General features: G+C 41.2%; 4 protein-coding genes across 7 annotated transcripts; 3 read left to right on the top strand and 1 right to left on the bottom strand.

Moving 5' to 3' along the window:
- Positions 1-365: 365 nt before the first annotated feature.
- Positions 366-4,106, bottom strand: LOC135617629 (protein NSP-INTERACTING KINASE 1-like). 2 transcript variants are annotated; one of them, XM_065118049.1, is made up of 11 exons: positions 3,792-4,106; positions 3,567-3,699; positions 3,402-3,473; positions 3,176-3,319; positions 3,010-3,081; positions 2,866-2,925; positions 2,467-2,564; positions 1,863-2,012; positions 1,437-1,778; positions 959-1,338; positions 366-881 (listed from the first exon to the last, which is right to left on the bottom strand). In XM_065118049.1, exons 1-11 carry the CDS (start codon positions 3,955-3,957, stop codon positions 558-560), a joined length of 1,941 nt encoding a protein of 646 aa, XP_064974121.1. In that variant the 5' UTR covers positions 3,958-4,106; the 3' UTR covers positions 366-557. The 2 variants fall into 2 exon arrangements, with proteins under 2 accessions (XP_064974121.1, XP_064974129.1); XM_065118057.1 differs by having other exon boundaries at positions 2,479-2,564.
- A 3,447-nt stretch (positions 4,107-7,553) lies between these two features.
- LOC135617616 (mitochondrial pyruvate carrier 1-like) lies at positions 7,554-12,142 on the top strand. 3 transcript variants are annotated; one of them, XM_065118035.1, is made up of 6 exons: positions 7,554-7,709; positions 9,196-9,310; positions 10,727-10,781; positions 10,867-11,002; positions 11,446-11,525; positions 11,778-12,142. In XM_065118035.1, exons 2-5 carry the CDS (start codon positions 9,218-9,220, stop codon positions 11,480-11,482), a joined length of 321 nt encoding a protein of 106 aa, XP_064974107.1. In that variant the 5' UTR covers positions 7,554-7,709; positions 9,196-9,217; the 3' UTR covers positions 11,483-11,525; positions 11,778-12,142. The 3 variants fall into 3 exon arrangements, with proteins under 3 accessions (XP_064974107.1, XP_064974101.1, XP_064974096.1); XM_065118029.1 differs by having other exon boundaries at positions 11,690-12,142; XM_065118024.1 differs by having other exon boundaries at positions 11,446-12,142.
- A 1,425-nt stretch (positions 12,143-13,567) lies between these two features.
- Positions 13,568-15,148, top strand: LOC135617611 (protein STRICTOSIDINE SYNTHASE-LIKE 10-like). The gene is made up of 3 exons (XM_065118017.1): positions 13,568-14,038; positions 14,122-14,385; positions 14,594-15,148. The coding sequence occupies exons 1-3, from the start codon at positions 13,791-13,793 to the stop codon at positions 15,084-15,086; spliced, it is 1,005 nt and encodes a 334-aa protein (XP_064974089.1). The 5' UTR covers positions 13,568-13,790; the 3' UTR covers positions 15,087-15,148.
- Positions 15,149-16,062: 914 nt separating this feature from the next.
- Positions 16,063-17,618, top strand: LOC135617605 (uncharacterized). The gene is made up of 2 exons (XM_065118007.1): positions 16,063-16,566; positions 16,641-17,618. Exons 1-2 carry the CDS (start codon positions 16,235-16,237, stop codon positions 17,458-17,460), a joined length of 1,152 nt encoding a protein of 383 aa, XP_064974079.1. The 5' UTR covers positions 16,063-16,234; the 3' UTR covers positions 17,461-17,618.
- The last annotated feature ends 807 nt before the right edge of the window (positions 17,619-18,425 follow it).

The following is an 18,425-nucleotide window of genomic DNA, read 5'->3' as shown; positions in this document are numbered from 1 at the left end:
ATATGATCCAATATTTTTTCAGTTATTTATTTAGCAAATATTCAATAAAATAACAAAAGTCATTAGTCACAACAATAATAAATGTTAAGATGGATATTCGATAATAACTATATATCGCTTCGATAAAGAGTAAAATAAAAAAAAAAATTAAAATGATAACATATATTGATAAGAGTATAATTAATATTAATTATATGAAGTGATAATTTTTTTAAAAAATATTATAAATAAAATTTTAAGTATTTTGATTTCAATTAAATATATAATTATTTTATCTAATTTAATGATGATGAAAGATGCATGTCCCTCAAAATTCATAAAAATATTTAATATAAAAACAGAAGAAAAAAAATAATAATGGAAAATAACACGAAATCTAATGCATATGTACAACAAAATCCATCAACATAGCCATCACTTCCTCACCGAGTCCCTTCCACGATCTCAAAGAAAGAATTGCTTCGTCCTCCGTCCATCCATGGCGACGGTTCATGCCAAGAACATGACTATCTTTGTGATATGTCCATGACCCAATCTGCAGACCTTCTCCAGCTCTCTCACCTCGGTCCAGAGAGCTCAACTGCTTGGATCAGTATCGAGGAGTCGTCCGTCAGATTAGAGTAGCACCGGTCGGAAAAGGCCAACTCCGGCATCTTGAAACCTTGGGAGTCGACTCTCTGCGACGCCTCCCATCTTTCCACGAGTCCGTCGCCTTCCAGCATCCGCACCACCTCCGACATCTTGGGCCGGTGGCGGGGATGGAACTGCGTGCACAAGAGCGCCACCTTCACCATCTCCTCGAGCTCGATTCGGTCGTAGTTGTGCTTCAAGTTCTTGTCCATCAGCAGCTCCAGCTTCTTCTCTTGGTGGATCTTCTTCACCTGGACGACCAAAAAACATCACTGACAAGCTATGGCATCTGATACTACGACCGACGGCAGTCACATATCACTCTTACCCAGTCAAGCATTGTGCCTTTCTGATTCACAGACTTGCCGAATTCTAAAGCAGTTCGGCCGGTAATCAGCTCCAGAAGAAGAATTCCGAATCCGAAAACATCGGTTTTCTCGGAAGACTGGCCTGTGGAGAGGTACTCCGGCGCAATGTGGCCGACGGTGCCTCTTACGGCTGTGGTGACATGGGAGTCCCTGTGATCTAAAAGCTTTGCTAGCCCGAAGTCTCCGACTACAGCCTCGCAGTAATCATCCAGCAAAATGTTAGCAGCCTTGACATCTCTGTGAATTATCTTTGGATCACACTGCTCGTGCAGGTAGAGCAGTCCTCTTGCAGCTCCCACTGCTATTCTTTTCCTTGTAATCCAATCCGGTGGTGGTTTTCCTAAGGACAACAAGAAATGGATGTTTGTATCAGTAGAAAGGATCACAATTTCAGAGAATTCCATTAATTTCACCGAGAAGCCGAAATCGGATTGTCACCTTTTAATCGGGAAGCAACACTTCCATTCGACATAAATGGATAGACAAGCAGTCTCTCTGAGGCAGTCATGCAGAATCCACATAGTCTGAGGAGGTTTCGATGCACGGCCAAGCTTATCATCTCGACTTCTCTCTGAAACTGGATGTCACCGCTGGCGGTGCTGCCATCCTTGAGCCTTTTGACGGCCACCAGAGTTCCATCCGTTAGATGACCTCTGTAAACAATTCCAAAGCCACCTTTGCCTAGTATGTTCTTGCTGCTGAAGTTATCGGTCGCAACCTGCAGCTCCCTAAACTGAAACTTCTTCAAATTTCCGTGGCATACTTCCTCGTCGTGCCGTTCTGAATCAATCGAAGAGATGACTTTGTTGTAAACTCAATGCAGAAATTAAGATGCTAATGCATAGTTCTTGCATGGTTACTCACCATCAACTTGAAAAAGGATTTGTTGTACACGTCTTTGCCTCCGCCAGAGAAGCAGTCCAACAACAAGAACTATCAAACAGGCTAATCCAATGCTGGAGCTGAGAGCCAAAGCTACTTTGTGATTTCTTTGTCTTCCTGGGGTTGCAGTGCCTTTTTGATATATGGAAGGAAGTCAGAATTGGAAGCAAGATCGAAGAATTAGTGAAGGTAGAAGATATACAGAGTTTCATATAATGGCAAAACAATCAAGTGATCGACAACAAAATAAACTTCGACATGAATGGCTTTTGCATGTGTACATTTGAGCATATTTGTGTGCCGGTAGACAGAGGAAAGCGCAAAATGAATGTAGAAGAACAAGTTGTTACCATGCTACTCAGGCTCTGGAATTGTCTTCTCTCGACATTCATATGATTCATTCCCTAAACTCACCAGATTTCTAACAATGTGCAATTGTTGGCACAAATTCAATTATCATTTTGCGTATTGATTTTTCATGCATTCAAGAGGGACAAAACCCGAGCACAAGATACCACTCCTAATAGATTTATGCTAGAATATTCTCTTAGACAGCAAAGAAGATATCAACTAGACATGTAATTACTCTCTGAATTACTCAAGTTGTAGGAAATCGGCATCGGCATCATCCCTAAGCACTCTTTCTCTGTACCAGTAGCGCAGATTAAAGGATTTCCAACGATGCTGCAAAATGAATCATGAAACAATTTCAGAAAACAATCTTGGTGGAGAAGTGTTGAGCTTTTTACGTTGCTCGGAACAATATTAGCATAGATACATCGATAAACTCGTTAGACTGGCAATAACTATATCCCGACAGACTCATTGTGAAAGCAGGATTCAGGATACTGTGCAAGAAAAGAAGCTAGTATTTCAGTCCTGACCACATAGAACTATTTGATTTGGTCAATCACAATGGAACAGTGTACCATATGTTAAAGAAAACAAAGTTGATGTAACACAAGGGAGTTGCCAAGAATCTTACTTGAATGTCTTAGCTGCAAAACTTGGAATAGGACCACTCAAGTTATTGTAAGACAAGTCCCTGATTCATGCACCACATTGCTCTCAGCTACACAGTTCCTGGAAGATGAAGGAATCAGCATACTACACAAGTCATGTCACTTACAGGAATGCAAGCTGTGTCAGGTTGGTCAAAGACAGAGGAACTGCTCCAGACAAACTATTGTTGTTGAGCCTCCTGGTTTCATTAGACAAAGATCATCAAGCTAAAGATAAAGATTTGGTGTTACAGACAATGAGATGCGAAAGAGATTCTAGCACTTTGCACTTACAGGTACTGAAGGCTACTCAGGTAGCTGATGGAGGTAGGGATTTCACCATTGAAATAGTTGTTGGAGAGGTCAAGGGTCTTGAGATTTGAGAGCCTTGCAATCTCTTGTGGGATGGGTCCTGATATGTTGTTGTTCTGGAGGAGACTATAAAAGGACCATTATCTAAATCATAAATGAGGGAGAAGTTTCACCAATATCCAATTGCTATCTGTAATTGAGTACTCACATGATCTGCAGGTTTGTCAGATTGCCGATGCTTGGAGAGAGTGTGCCAGATAAATTTTGGCTTGGAGTTCCTCTGAGAAGATGAAGCAGAGACTTCAGAGACTGCTCTTCCACACACAGAAAAAGCAGAGCAGGAAGGGAAGAAGAAAGATCAAATGGCACTCACAGGCCAATGACTAGATTCTCAGGTGAACAAGTAACCATGGTCCAGCTGCATGGATCCACGGAGTCCTGATCCCAGTTCTCAAGAACACTATGGGGATCCTTCAGAGAGGCCTTTACACCCATTAAAGCTTGAACTGAAAGATTAAACTCCAAGAAAACCACATCACAGATCTCCTCTTTGCAGAAAATAAACGAGAGTTTAAGCCATAAAAGATGCGCAACTTACCTTCATAATTGACACCTTTAGGGGAGAGAACACCAGCAGCAGAAACCCAAGAGAAGAGGAAAACCAAAGCAAACAGCTCATATTCGCACGACCTCTTTGCTCTCATTGAATCACCAGGCTCCGAAAAGAAGCTTCCCATGATGAAACACATCCCTAATCGAATCATTAATGTGCTCTTCTCTTACCCACCTTCTCTTCTGGAACCAGTCTGGTCATGGCTTGGAAGAAGCTTGCAGCTTTAGCCATGCCCTCTCCCTCCTGTCGGAAGCAAGTAGAGGAGACAGAAAAGAAGGGAAAGAAACACACATGCCTGCCACCGCCACCTTATGATGGTAGGATGCTAGAACAAGGAAATGGGCATAAAATATAAGAAAATCCAAGCTTTATAGGAAGGAGTGCGATACTTGGTTGAATGACTCCCATAAAGAGAAAATTCCATGGTAGAGCAGTTGAGACATTTGCTTGGGAAGTGTGTGGGAGGAGAATTCAAATTCTGTGAGAGAGATTAAACGATGGGAGAAAACAGTTCTCGCTGACATGTCTCATCTCATGAACTAGTCGAACAATGACACTAACATGCAGAGATAGATCCTCTTGACAGATACTAGTGAACCATCGCGAAGACTGTTTGCTTAAAGCAACATAATACCAAGTCTTACAGAGAGGCTTATGGTGTAATCCTAAGAACAATAATGTATGTGTACCACGAGGGACCTCCGGCAGAAGATAAAGGGTCCAAGAGTCGACAAGAGGACAAAAGATTGCAATGGTTAAGATGGTCATGGCAACCTCGTTCAGTACCTTTCCATGGAGCTGTCACTGCCCAAAGACAAAAATAGATGGATCGTGCTGCGCCATTGGATCTAGATGGCAGCTTTGGGATTACTGAAAGCAGGATCCAAGATGACACATGAACAGAAGCAATATATAACCCTATGAGAAGCAATGCAGTTCACCTGGGAAGCTGGGAACATGGTACTTGATGCATCCCACAAAAAGCATAAATCAGCACTGTATTTTATTAACCAGGGCATAAATCATGGTTCCACTGACTGCATCATTTCAGTTCAACTCACAGAAACCTCTTGTTCTAGAGTGGTTTTTGTCAGGAAATTAACATGTCAGAATCTCTCTGAGTTTAGTCTTGTTTGATGCATTGGTTGGTGAATTAAAGGAGATCCCAAAACCAATGAACTTTATGTTCTACAGCATGAGGTCATGCACTGTGTAGGGCCTCAGCTATGTTTCTATTTCTACCATCAGCCAACAACAAATGAGAGAACGATGGAGCGGATAAAAACTGAGAGAGAATTCCACTTTCCTTTTTGTTCTTTTGTTTGGTACAGATCTTTGTGGGTTCTTCTTTCTTTATTCTACCTATAAAATACTGAAGTAAGGGCCTGCAGCAGAGTAGTAATGCTTGCAAGTTGCAGTACACAAGCATGTTTCCATGGTGCTTTTTGCTATTCTATTATCCCAACAAAGCTTTCTTCCTCTTATGAGCCTTCACCATGTTATCAATCACAGTGAGAGGAATCACAAAGAAGAGGAAAAGCAATCCTTCGAAGGCAAAAGTTCTCCATCTTCCATTACGACCTCACCATGGGAACACTATGAAAGCTGACAAAAAATGCTTGTGAAGAATGTCACTTTGAACAGAAAGAAAAAGAAATTTGGGACACAACAACAGTTTCTTCTTCAGCCAAAAAAACAATGTCACTTTGATGGATAAATACAAGGTCGGATCTCAGAGCATTGTCCCTAGAGCTTTAGCTGATGCACTCTTCATGATTGATGTTTCTTAAAAGGAAGGAAGAAGATGATGATTCAAGCTCAGCAAGCCACACTGCTGCCTCCTCCTGCTTCTGGTTTCTGGTCCTCAACTGTGCCCCACTGTGGGCTGTACTCTGTCAGCTTAGTGGGTGGCTTCTTGTTTTGTTATATTGCACATAAATGGAAACAACATGGTGGATTTGTCCCTCAGTTCAGCACTCATGGCATGTTTGTGAAGATCACAACAATAATCTCGACAGATTGAATGCAACCCACCCTCTGTTTCTTTTGGTTTATTTCGAGTATGGTTTGTTAATTCCTTGCACAAGAGCTCAACAGTAGAAAAAAGAAAATCAATATCCCAAATAATCTAACTTGATGATTTGTTGGTGTTGTAGTGTTTAATCAGCAAAATTGCTGGTGAGTCGCATCACTAATTGCTGATAACACCAAACTGACAAGAACTAAGTAGTGAATGATAAGCTTTCCTGGAAAGCAGTTGCTGTTCCACTCAGACACATTAAGTTCTACTTGGATCAGCTCCTGATGGATTCAATTGGAAGGAATATTTATTTTGATGTAATTTATATTAGATTATGGTGGCCGTTTCTGCAGTAGAAATTAGCTCGATACTTGCAGAATGGACTTGTGTCGCAAATGAAACAATCTTCATTAATCATATGATACAAACTCCATAAATCTCAAGAGTACGATAACCAGCGGAACCATAGCTCAGAGCCAAAGAATCTGCTACGATTACCTCCAACACCAACAAGGAACAGTGTGGATGTTCTCTGAGGAGCTGTTGAATGGGACACTCAAGAAGAGAGAGAGAGGCCAAAGACAACTGCGCTGTGCAGTCTGGTCTACAGGGAATGGATAACTTGAGCACAGAAGCATCGACCAACTCCACCTCGATCAAGTTGGTGATGCTTGCTGCAGCACAGCACCACGTTTGTGGCACACAGGCAGCTGAAGGATGACAACAGTGGAATGAACAACCAATTAACATGATCTGCAGTGCAGTCCAAGGGAGAAGACAGCAACTGCAGCTGGTGAAATCATTCATGTGTGTAATAGCAAATTATTGTAATTTGGTGTGAGAACTTAGCTAATGATCCATTGATCGAAGTGTCATATTACAAGGGAAAAATATATATATATATATATATATATCTTTTCTTTCACTGTCCAAGAAAATTAAAAGAAATGGTTTATTATTACATGGAAAACTGCAGTACTCTTGTCTTAGAAAACACATTCAATTGGTGAGAAATTGAAGGCTCATCACCTCTGAACACTTTAGAAAGGAAGAAAATTCCAAAGATAAACAAAGATTTTCCCAACATTTTCTGCTCTTTCACAAATAATAAATCAAAGATAAAATATAAAGAAGAACAATCATATCTCAGCTCTTACAAGAATCTTTTTCCCCTCAATCAGTTCATCAAAACATGCATGACCAATATGTTTCCCTTCGGACATTACTGATTCAGTTCCGAATAGATGTATGGCTGCATCACATCACACTCACTTCAAAGTATTATTCTTGATTTTTGCCAAACTTATCTTGGTTAGATGGTGAGTTTGATTGTTCTCCTACGATTCCATCATATCAATAAAATATTATATTGCCAATTGTCTACCTTCCATTCCCAAAGCACTAATACCAATTAATATTTAGAATTATTACTCTCCCAATCAAACCCCTTTTTATTTAGAATAATCTTATAGCAATGCTTGGAGACCACTACTCATTCTATTTGTTTTTTAGATAATTAAAATAAATGGGAAAAAGGGAAAACGCCGTTTGTCGGATCCTCTGTAATCTTATCTTTAAATATGATCGCGCAAGCTCACATCTTGACCGTCCAATGCCATCTAGTCAGTGGATCTTACCGTTTATTATGTTGTGACTAGTGATTGGATGGGTGCAATAATACTTGGAGGGGATCCTGTGGATACCGGATGGATGACTGTGAACCGTCGCTCGTGCTCAACACGTGTTATCTATCGGTCCGCGTCCGACCCTCGGGATTCACCGACCTCTTCCTCCAGCGGCGTCGGGCTCTCTTCGCCAACTTCAGCGCGCCGCCGTCGGGAGCTACGTCTGCTCACCTTCTGTCGTCGCCGGCTTTCTCCGAGGTTGGCTGTTGCATCCTCTCCCTGCCCACTTATTTCCACGCGGATGACTCGGCAATGTTTTAGGGTTTCTCGATCGTGATTGGATTCGGATATTTTATATCGATTATAATAATGGTGAATTCTTGATGATGCGGCCTTTGGGTTTTGGCGATCCGAAGGGTAGAGTTGTATAACATATTTTGGATTGAGGTCAGTTGAAGTGTTCTATATGAATTCGGTTCATTTGCCGGTGATCTCATCAAAAGACAATTTTTTTTCTTGCTTTGGGATTAAAAAGGAACAATAGAGTGAATCAAGAACGTGAATTGCTAGCTTTTTCTGCACATGGTCATATGTGGGCGATAGGTGAGGATAAATCATTGCCGATTTCTAGTGGCTGGTATATGATGAGGATTAGGGTTTCAAAAATATGACGGGGGAAATCTTGATGTTCTGTATTTTTTTTTTTCCATTATGATTTGAGTCAATTTTAGGAATATTTTTCATGTTGGGTTCTTTGTGTTTGCTAGGCTAATCAGGCTGGGGTTTGAGAATATGGCATGTTGCTAGGTCCAGTGAGCTAATCACTTGGGGAGAAAAAGAACCAAAAGAAAAAAAACTTATAGAGTAGAACATGGATCTTAACCCATATGTTTCTTGGTAAACCTAAACTTTTCTGACTTTGCTTGCCTTCACTAAGCTTATGTGCTATCTAGTGATGCATAACTACATGCGAAGTCTCCTAACTCATGTACAAAGCTATGCTCATTCATCAATGGTTGCTGATTGCATATAGAAGCTGATTAGACTGAAACTGGTGAGGTGGGGAATCATTTCCTTGCAACAAGTGGCCTGTGCGACATTTAAGGCATTGTAAAGTCAATATGATACTTACAGTCAGATCAGGCTGTATTCACATTGCATGATCTTTTCAAAGATGAATCACCTTTGATGGATATTGTCATCATGCATAATCTTAGATTTGTTTTTTAATATAGTGCGAAAGATGTAGCTATCTGCTATTGGTCACTTTTGTGGAATTTCCGTTGATTTGTTAATATAGATAGTTCATCACATCTTTTTTTTCTAATAGCAAAATGTGGCATTCTAGAAAATCCTGGGCCTATTTTGCACTCATGGTGAAGAATGTTTTCTACTTTTACTCTCATACCTATGTGGTTGATGTTATAGGCGATGCTTTTAATCAAATTGTTGTCGAACCTAAAATTAGTGAGATTTCTATGGCAAAACAGTTTAAAACAGACAATAACTGATTGCTAGAACTTTATATATGCATATTGATGTTCAAGTTTGGTATTAAACTTTGAGCAGTTATTGTTCAAAAGTATCTACAGTACGTTAACATATATTTGAACTTAACTTTTTGTTGTGAAGTAATACTTTTTCCACATTCAACTGCTATATCACACCATATTTAAACTGAGATTTTTATGAGTAATATCACATTTTAAGATTCCTTGTAATGTTGATCGCTATTGTAAAGCAGGTAGAAGAGATTGGTGCTTCTGATGGCAGCCCTTAAAACTTTTTGGAACAGCCCTATGGGTCCAAAAACAACTCATTTTTGGGGACCAGTTGCCAATTGGGGCTTCGTTATTGCTGTATGGTTTCGCTGATGTTTTGTTTATGTTTAGTTTAGGATAGAATATCGTTTTCTGTAAATATTGGATTAGGAGCATATATCAAGAGATGATTTATTCAGAAAGGTTGCTGATTTACAGAGAGTGTTTTGCTGCTTTAGCTTTGTCTAATATATTCAAATTTTTTTGCTCCATGACATCTTTCAGACTATGTTTTATATATCATAAAATGAGTAAAAGTGTCAAGTATCTTTCTCCTTAGGCTTACACTCTTGATTTTATTGTTTAAACTTTAAACCTGAAAGGTTCTTATATGTGAAGTTTAAGAAATGAGATGTAGATAATAAAAAGTAATTTTCTTGAAAGCTACATGTCTCCTCTCTTTTTTTCGAATTAAGTTAGTGTCACCCATACCATCTTTTGTTCTGCCTTCCCCTTAAGTTACTTGGTATTCACAGATCAAGCAGTTCATGGGCAATAAATTTTGGTCTAAAACTATTGGTTTATTTGGAGCTAAGTGATCCAATGGCTTTCTCCAGTCTTTAAGTGTTCCTTGTAAGTTACCTTTTGGAAATTTTAATCCAAAGTTAATTCTAGCAAATATGCATTTTACCTCCTAATTTGAATCGCTTTCATATGTCATCTTGTGTACTTTTAAGGAAAAAACAAATGTAAGACAAGTTTACTGTTTATGCTCGTCTCCATGCTAAGACAACCATGTGCAAATAGGAGGGGCTAAATAACCAGATTTTCTTAAGGTTTCAGAGCTTTGTTTACCTATGATAACCCTCAGTTTTGTAGGATTTTGCTTTCCACATGTAATAGTACCCAGAGTAGTTGGATCACTCTTCTGAAGCTTTTATCTTACACAAGCTGAAAGACTTAGGTGTAGATGATCATGATGGCCTCTTAATCTGATTATTTCATTTTTGTAACAAACTATGTATTTACCATTTTTGTCATAATGAAGATGTTCATAGAAAGTATTCAGCAAATATCTCTACTAACGTCCATCAAGATATTAGCAAATGTTGTCAAATCAAAGGATATTTTTCAACTGATTATGCTTATTAAAAAGCATTGCAGTGAGACCTATTCAATCTTGTAAAGATTTATACAAAGTCTCAAGGTGTTGAACTATGCAAATACAAATGCCATACAATCTATTCAATCTTCATCCAATCGGTTTCTTGACATCCATCAACTACTAAAGTTGACTTACCTGTCGCTGTTTTCTTCTAGCAACTTGAGACCAGTTGGGGATATATGACTTGTTTCTGAACTAACTTGTTAGACACATTAATAATCATGACGCACACTTCATCTGATATAAGTAGGAATCCATGTTATTTTTTTATGTTTATTTTTATTCTATGTTCTCGGTTACTTGATATATGTGACAATCTTGATTTATGATGTTGGTTGATGCTTTTTTAGGGTTTGGTAGACATGCAGAAACCCCCAGAGATGATATCTAGGAATATGACTTCAGGTTCAAAAGATCTGAGTTAGAAATAGCTATGCATTTACTTTTGTGCTGTAGAATGAACTGAAATCATTTTCAATTGGTGGTGCAGCCATGTGTGTCTACTCAGCACTTTTCATGAGATTTGCGTGGATGGTAAAACCACGTAACTACTTGCTTCTTGCATGCCATGCCTCTAATGAATCAGTTCAGCTCTATCAATTATCTCGTTGGGCAAAGGCACAAGGGTAAGGATATTGTCTTTTTAAGTTTTGGAACTTGTTTTGTACAACCAGTTGAAGATATGCTTTCCAATTCTTTTGATATATGAGCAATCAAATACAATACATTTGGAACTGATTTAAATTGACCTGGAAAGTCACTTGAAAAGCCAGGTGACAGCTTTGGTAGTACCACATTCAGTAAGTTCAAAAGTATTTTTACTATTTGATACTTGTGATGCATTATTTCATTTTCCTGCTTCTATGATAGTGACATTGCCATAAAAATGCTACAAATATGTCACTGCATTTTGTCAATAAGGGTAATATTAGCATTCTCACAGTCAAGTGAAAGTTGCTTCCTGTCTAATTCTTATATATGGATCCATGTGCAGATCTCTGATTATTGAAAATGATATGGTGGTTGATCTGTTTCAGTTTCTTTGCATACTGACTTCTTTGTATCACAGGTACCTTGAGAAGAAAGAGCCTGAAGGTCAGCACTAAGCTGTTACATGAGCTTCTTCAAAAGATTTCTCTGAATAAGAAGGTGAGGTACTTGATCAGAAAGCATCTCCTTGCTATGATTAATTTGATGAGAATTTCCTGGTATTTTGTTCAGACAATGTCTGAATCTATTTTGCTTATTCAAGATGACTGTGGTGCTCCTTTTTTTTTTTTTTTCCCTGGTCCTTTCTATCTCAAATCATCTAGGTTGGCTGTTTTTGACATAAATGGACCTACTCGAAGCTCAATTGATCCTATAGACACCTGAGTTCAATCTGGTTGTTGATTCGTTTAGGATCAGATAAAGTTCCCCATGCAGGGAGGGATATGGTACCATTGATGAGGAAAACTTTTGCTGCTTGGGAATGTAAAACTAGTTGGAAATATGACTAGTTTTTTTTATGAAGTATTGTGATTATGTTAACAAAGATATGACTGTCACCTTCTTGGGCAGCCTTTGTGAGTTTGCTAAAATTAGCAAACTCAATCCACAAGTCTAGGGTAAATGGGAGATTTTGGATAGCATCAGTGTGTATAGATGCAATCTTATGTTAATTATATAGATGTGCTTAGTTGATGCCTAAAAAATTGCATCAGTGTGTATCAGTTCCATTTACGAAAAATTAAGGATTCATAATCTCATTCGATATATTTTTTTCATCTGATCTGGTGGTGTGCTAGATTTATTAACCAAGCTCGAAGGCTTAAAATTTTGTCAATATATTTATATTTAAAATATTGGTCTCGTAACGGTGATGTTGTATTAAATATATTTATCTCCAACAAAACTTGTGTCGGTACAAAAGATTATAGGCAAAAATTTGGATATAGTTTTTGAATTGTGAATATTTCAGAAAATATTCTCTACAGCAGACCATGGCATGTGTGATGAAAATTATTTATCATACAATTATTAATCTGTGATAGTCATATTAGATTTGACACAACAATCACTGAGTTGACTTCTCCAAGTAGGAAGCTGCATCATCAATGAGCCTGCAGTTCCTGTTGGGATGCTTATTAAGTTGCAGCTCCTTTAGATTAGTTGGCAGTCAGGAAATGGATCAACATCATGCATATATGTCTTGTTAATTAATTAATATTTATATATAATATGTCATTTGATAGGATGCTTCATCTTTGGATCATTTCCATTCTCCTTCCCCTTCACCTATCACCACCCTCTTCACCCCCAACTGCCGACAAGTCTGCAGCTCTATTTAGCCTGTGCCCACAGCCTTAATTTCCATGTTTCAAAGGGTCCTTCTTCATCTCCTCCCTCATTTTTGCTAATGCATACGGTAAACAACTTTTACTATCATTCTAATGGGTATGAAATAAACAAAAATTATAAATTAAGATCACATTATATATATAGGATTTGATCCATAATATAAAAAGTGTTAAGGTTTAGGATAGAATAGATATCAAGTTTGATGCATATGAATCTGAGCTAATTTGACTTCAAAGATGAAAGGTTTCGTATGAATAATCAATTCTTTCAACTTCTTGCACATATGAATAATTAATTCTTTCAACTAACTATTAAAAGAATTGTTTCGTATATTAAATTTGATGACAATCGATATATGTTAACCCATGCGGCTGATAGATACATCATAGATCTAGTGGTCCTCGTGCATGGATGTGCTATTACTTCTCCTTCTTCACCTCATCCATTTTGGTTGTTAGTCTAATTAAACAGAATCACTTGGCTTTGTCTACAGCTAAAGATGTGAGAGAGAGAGAGAGAGAGAGAGAGAGAGAGAGAGAGAGAGAGAGAGTTCGTGTCAACTCACAGTATATCGACTGGAACAGTTAGATGGCCTGCAGCTATCAGCAAGCAGACATGGCAGCTACCAGCTCTGTCAAACGTTTGGTCCACTGTCTTACAAAAGCTTGGGTGACATTTCCGGTCTTTGAATGCGAGTAATGGCTGCGCCCATGTTAGGAAGTAGTCAGTTCCATATCCTAAGGCATTCATGTGAGGAGCAGATGGCGTAGGTGCTGCTCCGTGAACATGCTTCTTGAAGGTCGCCATGACTTGAGGAGAAGACAATGGGTCACTGACGTTGCTGATGCGTTTCCCAGAACCTTAAAACCCTCTCGTCAAATCAAGGACTCCACTGGTATGGTAAATCTCAGGATCGATGATTAAGAGAAGAGCTTTCTTCAACCCCCAACCGATGATTAAAAGTATTTGGATTAGCTTCAACCTGTATTTCTTACTAGTTCCTATAAATGCATCCTAAAACTCTTCCTACGGCGCCTCAAACGCTTCTGGATTCCGAACCTTTCCACGGCCACCATGAGACTTGCTCTCCTCTTCCTTGTCCTCATGGCGATCCTTTCGTGCACCGCTTGTTACAAGGAGATAGCCATGAACAGGCTTGAAGGGTTGGAGAGGCTTGCTTTAAGGACGGTGGTCGGGCCCGAGAGCCTGGCCTTCGACCGCCACGGCCGCGGCCCCTACACCGGCGTCTCCGGCGGCCGCATCCTCATGTGGCAAGACAAAGGCCGCGGCTGGACTGGGTTCGCCGTCAATGCTGCAAACAGGTGAACCTTCACTTACGTTGACATGATGCTGGATATTACACGTGCTTGTGACATGCCTGAGTGCGTCTTGGTGACACATGCAGGAGGAGGGAATGCGAGGGTTCCGACGTTTCGATGGAGAGGGTGTGTGGGAGGCCATTAGGGTTGCAGTTCCACCACGCAACCGGGGTTCTCTACGTCGCCGACGCCTACTTCGGCCTGCTGGCCGTCGGACCGACGGGAGGAGCGGCGGAGCTGCTCGCCGCGAGCGCCGAAGGAGTGCCCTTCAACTTCACCAACGGCGTGGACGTAGACCAGAAGACCGGGGTGGTGTACTTCACCGATAGCAGCACGCAGTACCAGAGGCAGTAAGTCCAACGCCCCTGCAGCCTCTCGGAACCACACAAACAACGTAACATATATATGACGATTAATCCTTAGCCTGATCACTCTAACTATACCTGCAATTTCCAGCTTCTCCATGATTAATGCATGCCCCACGAGAGTGAAAGTCTTGTTTCAATCTGAAGAAGCTGCTATTTGAAATTCCAAATGCACGTCTTTTTTTGTGTGCAGGGATTACATATTGGCCGTCGTGACCGGCGACTCGACCGGACGACTGATGAAGTACGATCCGGGAACAAGAAAGGTGACGGTGCTGCGGCGGGGCCTCCGCTTCCCCAACGGAGTCGCGTTAAGCGGCGACGGAAGTTTCCTCCTCTTTGCGGAGACGGGGACTTGCAGGGTCATCAAGTACTGGCTTCGCGGCCCCAAGGCGGCCACCACGGAGGTGTTCGCGGAGCTCCCGAGATACCCTGACAACATCCGGAGGACGCCGGGGGGTGAGTACTGGGTGGCGCTGAACGGCGAGAAGATCGACCTCAACGGTGCCCCCAAGGCGGAGGCAGCGACGGAGCACCCGGTGGCGATGAGACTGAGCGCGGAGGGGAAGCTGGTGGAGGCGTTGGACGGAGAGGAATTGGCTTCTGTGAGCGAAGTGGTGGAAGAGAGCGGAAGCGTTTGGGTTGGTTCCGTTGAAATGCCTTACGTCGATGTGTACAAGCTCTAGCTTCATGTATGCTTTAATGTTCGTACCACCATCACCATGCAAGCTTTAATGTTCGCACCTCACACTTGTCAGATAAGTATTCCGTCAAACTACATCGCACCGTCAATACGACACAAGCAAACCCCAATCATTCTCAGCACGCATAAAGCAGGTTCGGGTAATTCGAGCTACGACTTGGAGCCCAACTCAGGCCACGAACCTCCTGACCCAATAATCAATGAAGAGGTCACATCACTGATGCCAAAACGAAGATAAGGACTACAACAGCGCCAACACTAATTATGAGAATGATCGACCAAACGAAAGTATGAATTATGTATTTTCCTTGAATTATATATATATATATATATATATATATATATATATATATATATATAATTGTATATCATATTCATGTATGTAAAATTTGTGTTCCTCGCGCGTCAGGTCAAAGCCAAGTCAAAAAAGCAGCGTATTCCTTCGGAAAGGTTACGTAGGAAAGTGGTGTTCTTTGCTTTCTCGTTAAGTATGCGTCTTCGTTTTGTTTTCTTTCTCTGTTACGTGGGTCTTTCTTCATGATTTCTTGTGGATCGCTCACTGCAGACTTCGCTGTGGACATGTCCTCGCCTTTATCCACAATTCAAAGCTTATCCACTTGGTGTAATGTCCCTTCATATTTTAATATAACATATATTTAATTTAATATTTGTCGCTTCTTATTAATATTCATTAAAAACTAATTCTTAATTATTAATTACACTTACTAATGAGTTCTCAAATATTACAATTAAAATACTTGTGAAGGATATTACATCAGTATTCTAAAGTCGTGACTTGAGTGGGCGTATTCCTCCAGCGTTTTGTATCCATGGACACGTGGAAGCTTGGAACCATCGACACGTGGCGCAAACAGCGACTCGTATCGGAAAAGTTTGACCTTGTCAGAGAACGTTGCAGTATACTTCCAGCCTTCGACCGTTTGATCGCCAGCGCTATCCATCAACCCAATGGCTCCTCCCCAAGCAAGCTTTTACTGAGTGCGTCGGGAATCTTCCCGAGCCGTCCATTCACCCACCCTCGATCTCGACTTCGCTCTTCCATTACAAGAAGCAAGCTGACTCCTCGAAGCTTGTAGATCACGGCTTAGAGAGAGAGAGAGATAGAGAGAGATGTATGTTACAAGGCCATTGTCTACCTTCAAGAACGCCGCCGGCGCTGTTCATCAGCCACCGCTGGAAGGGCCAGGCTCAGGCTATCTACTCCTCCAGGACGAAGAGCTTCAGCCTGCGTCGACATGCTGCTGGGGAGCATGCAAGTGCGATCCTGACCGCATCCAGCAGCTTCCCTTCCCCCAGAACAAGATCCTCACCCTCTCTTACTCCGAGCAGCGTGGCGAGACGACTGACACATACGGCACCGCCGCCCTCTTCATCCCTGTCCCCAACCAGCCCCTGTCCACCAATCGGTACTACGTAATCATCGCCAAGGGGAAACATAAAGGGTATTTGAATCTCACTACCTTTTTGTATACGAATTCATCTCCTCTCTTTGAGTTCATTTAGGGGGTGTTTGCAGGAAGGCATATACATGCTCGAAAGAGGAGGACATGACATCATGCTGCGTTTGTCAGTGCATCAACGACGTAAAGCCCAAAGAGTTCGACCACAGAGACGTCTACCAACAAATGGAAATCGTGTGCTACAAGGGACGCTTCACAGCCAGGCCTGTTGCCTCAGATGCGATTCCTCCTTCCATCCTGAGGAAAGAATACTGGAGGCTTCATCAGGTTGAGCACGAGGAGTACGCCTTAGGGGTGGCCGCGGGGCTCGACGAAGCCCTCCGCTCACGCCTGCCGGAGCTGCACGCTGCAGGTGTGGTGGTGGGAAGATGGTACACGCCATTCGTGTTCGTGAAGGAAGAAATGGACCTGCGCGACCAGGTGAAGCACTCTGCGTTCTACGAGGTCACTCTGGAGCAGTTCTGGGAAGAGGTGTATGCATGCGAGAATCGGCATGGCGCAGAGAAGGTGGCGGAGGTGAAGGCTGTGGTTAGAGGAGAGGCTGCTTTCTTGGACGGGAAGGAGGCGAAGCGGTACGACACGCATGATGTCGATGGATTGGTGTGGTTTAAGCCTTTGGATTCAGGGGGGGGCGCCGTGAAGCTGAGCTTTCCGGTGTGGGAGAGGATGAAGTGGGAGCAGAGCAGGTGGGGGTGGACTGGGGACGAAGAGCGGAAGGTGGAGAAAATGGTGGAGTATGGAGGAGAGGGCGGGTGGAAGAGCCTTCGTTGCTATGTGTTGGTGGAGCGGTTTGCCGTGAGGAGGATGGATGGGAGCTTGGTTTTGATGGTCGACTTCAGACACAGTAGTCACAAGGTTAAGTGCATATGGGAATAAGCACACTCACTGCATTTGTTCTTCTTCTTCTTCTTCTTCTTCTTCTTCTTATTGTTAGTACTGTCATTCCATTCTTGTGTGGATCGAGTCATTTGCAGATGTGTTTTCTACAGTTCATTTGGGATCTGCTCAGTGTAAGAAAGAGCCTTTGTGAGTTACGTATGCTTTTAATTAGTGTTAGCAGATATGTTGAGCATCTGAAAAGCTAAACAGAGTGCAAAATGGTCTTCTTCCAGTGGATCTTTGAAAGCTCGATGGGGAATCGAGCGACCAAAGAGATGACTCAAGGGTTTAGGAAGGAAGTAAACGGGCTGACCGTTGACGCCGACGGTGTTATCAGCGGCCAAACCGAAGCCATTTCTGTTCGGACGCGCTTCGGCTGCTGCCCTTTGGAAGAGAAGGGGGAGGAGGTGTGGCCAACTCTGTATCGGCAGCATATAACGGCCGTTATAATCACGTCCCCAAAGACCCGACCGTTGTAGAAGCAGCCTATGCAACGGTCGAATCCATTTAGTCGGGAACCATCTGGACCGTTCATTTTGATGTGGCTCCGGGGGCCACCTAATGACCGGTTCTGATGCACTCTGTGAGAATGAGATCAATTGGAGTTGGTAGCGTCATGGTCATAAAAAAAATATATATATAATATATATATGGTCATAAAAAGTATATGTATCATAAAATATATTTTTTACGACCATATATACATATAATATATGGTCATAAAAAATATATGTATCGTTAGCCAATGACATAGAGGAACAAGTTAAGAGATCAATTGTTTGACTTACAACACCTCTAAATGGATTGTGTTAGACAAATCAAAGAAAATATATTAAATAATATATTTTAAAACTAATTATTTAATTAGAAAAATATTTTTATATTTTTTTATACTCAAAATAAATATTTTTTATTTTATTTGAATTATTATGAATTGAGTTATTAATATCATGTCTGAGTTT

The sequence above is a fragment of the Musa acuminata genome, chromosome BXJ1-3 (genome assembly GCF_036884655.1).
Source record: "Musa acuminata AAA Group cultivar baxijiao chromosome BXJ1-3, Cavendish_Baxijiao_AAA, whole genome shotgun sequence".
Taxonomy (NCBI): domain Eukaryota; kingdom Viridiplantae; phylum Streptophyta; class Magnoliopsida; order Zingiberales; family Musaceae; genus Musa; species Musa acuminata.
Note: the sequence above shows the minus strand (reverse complement) of the source record. Positions and strands in the feature narration are given on the sequence as shown.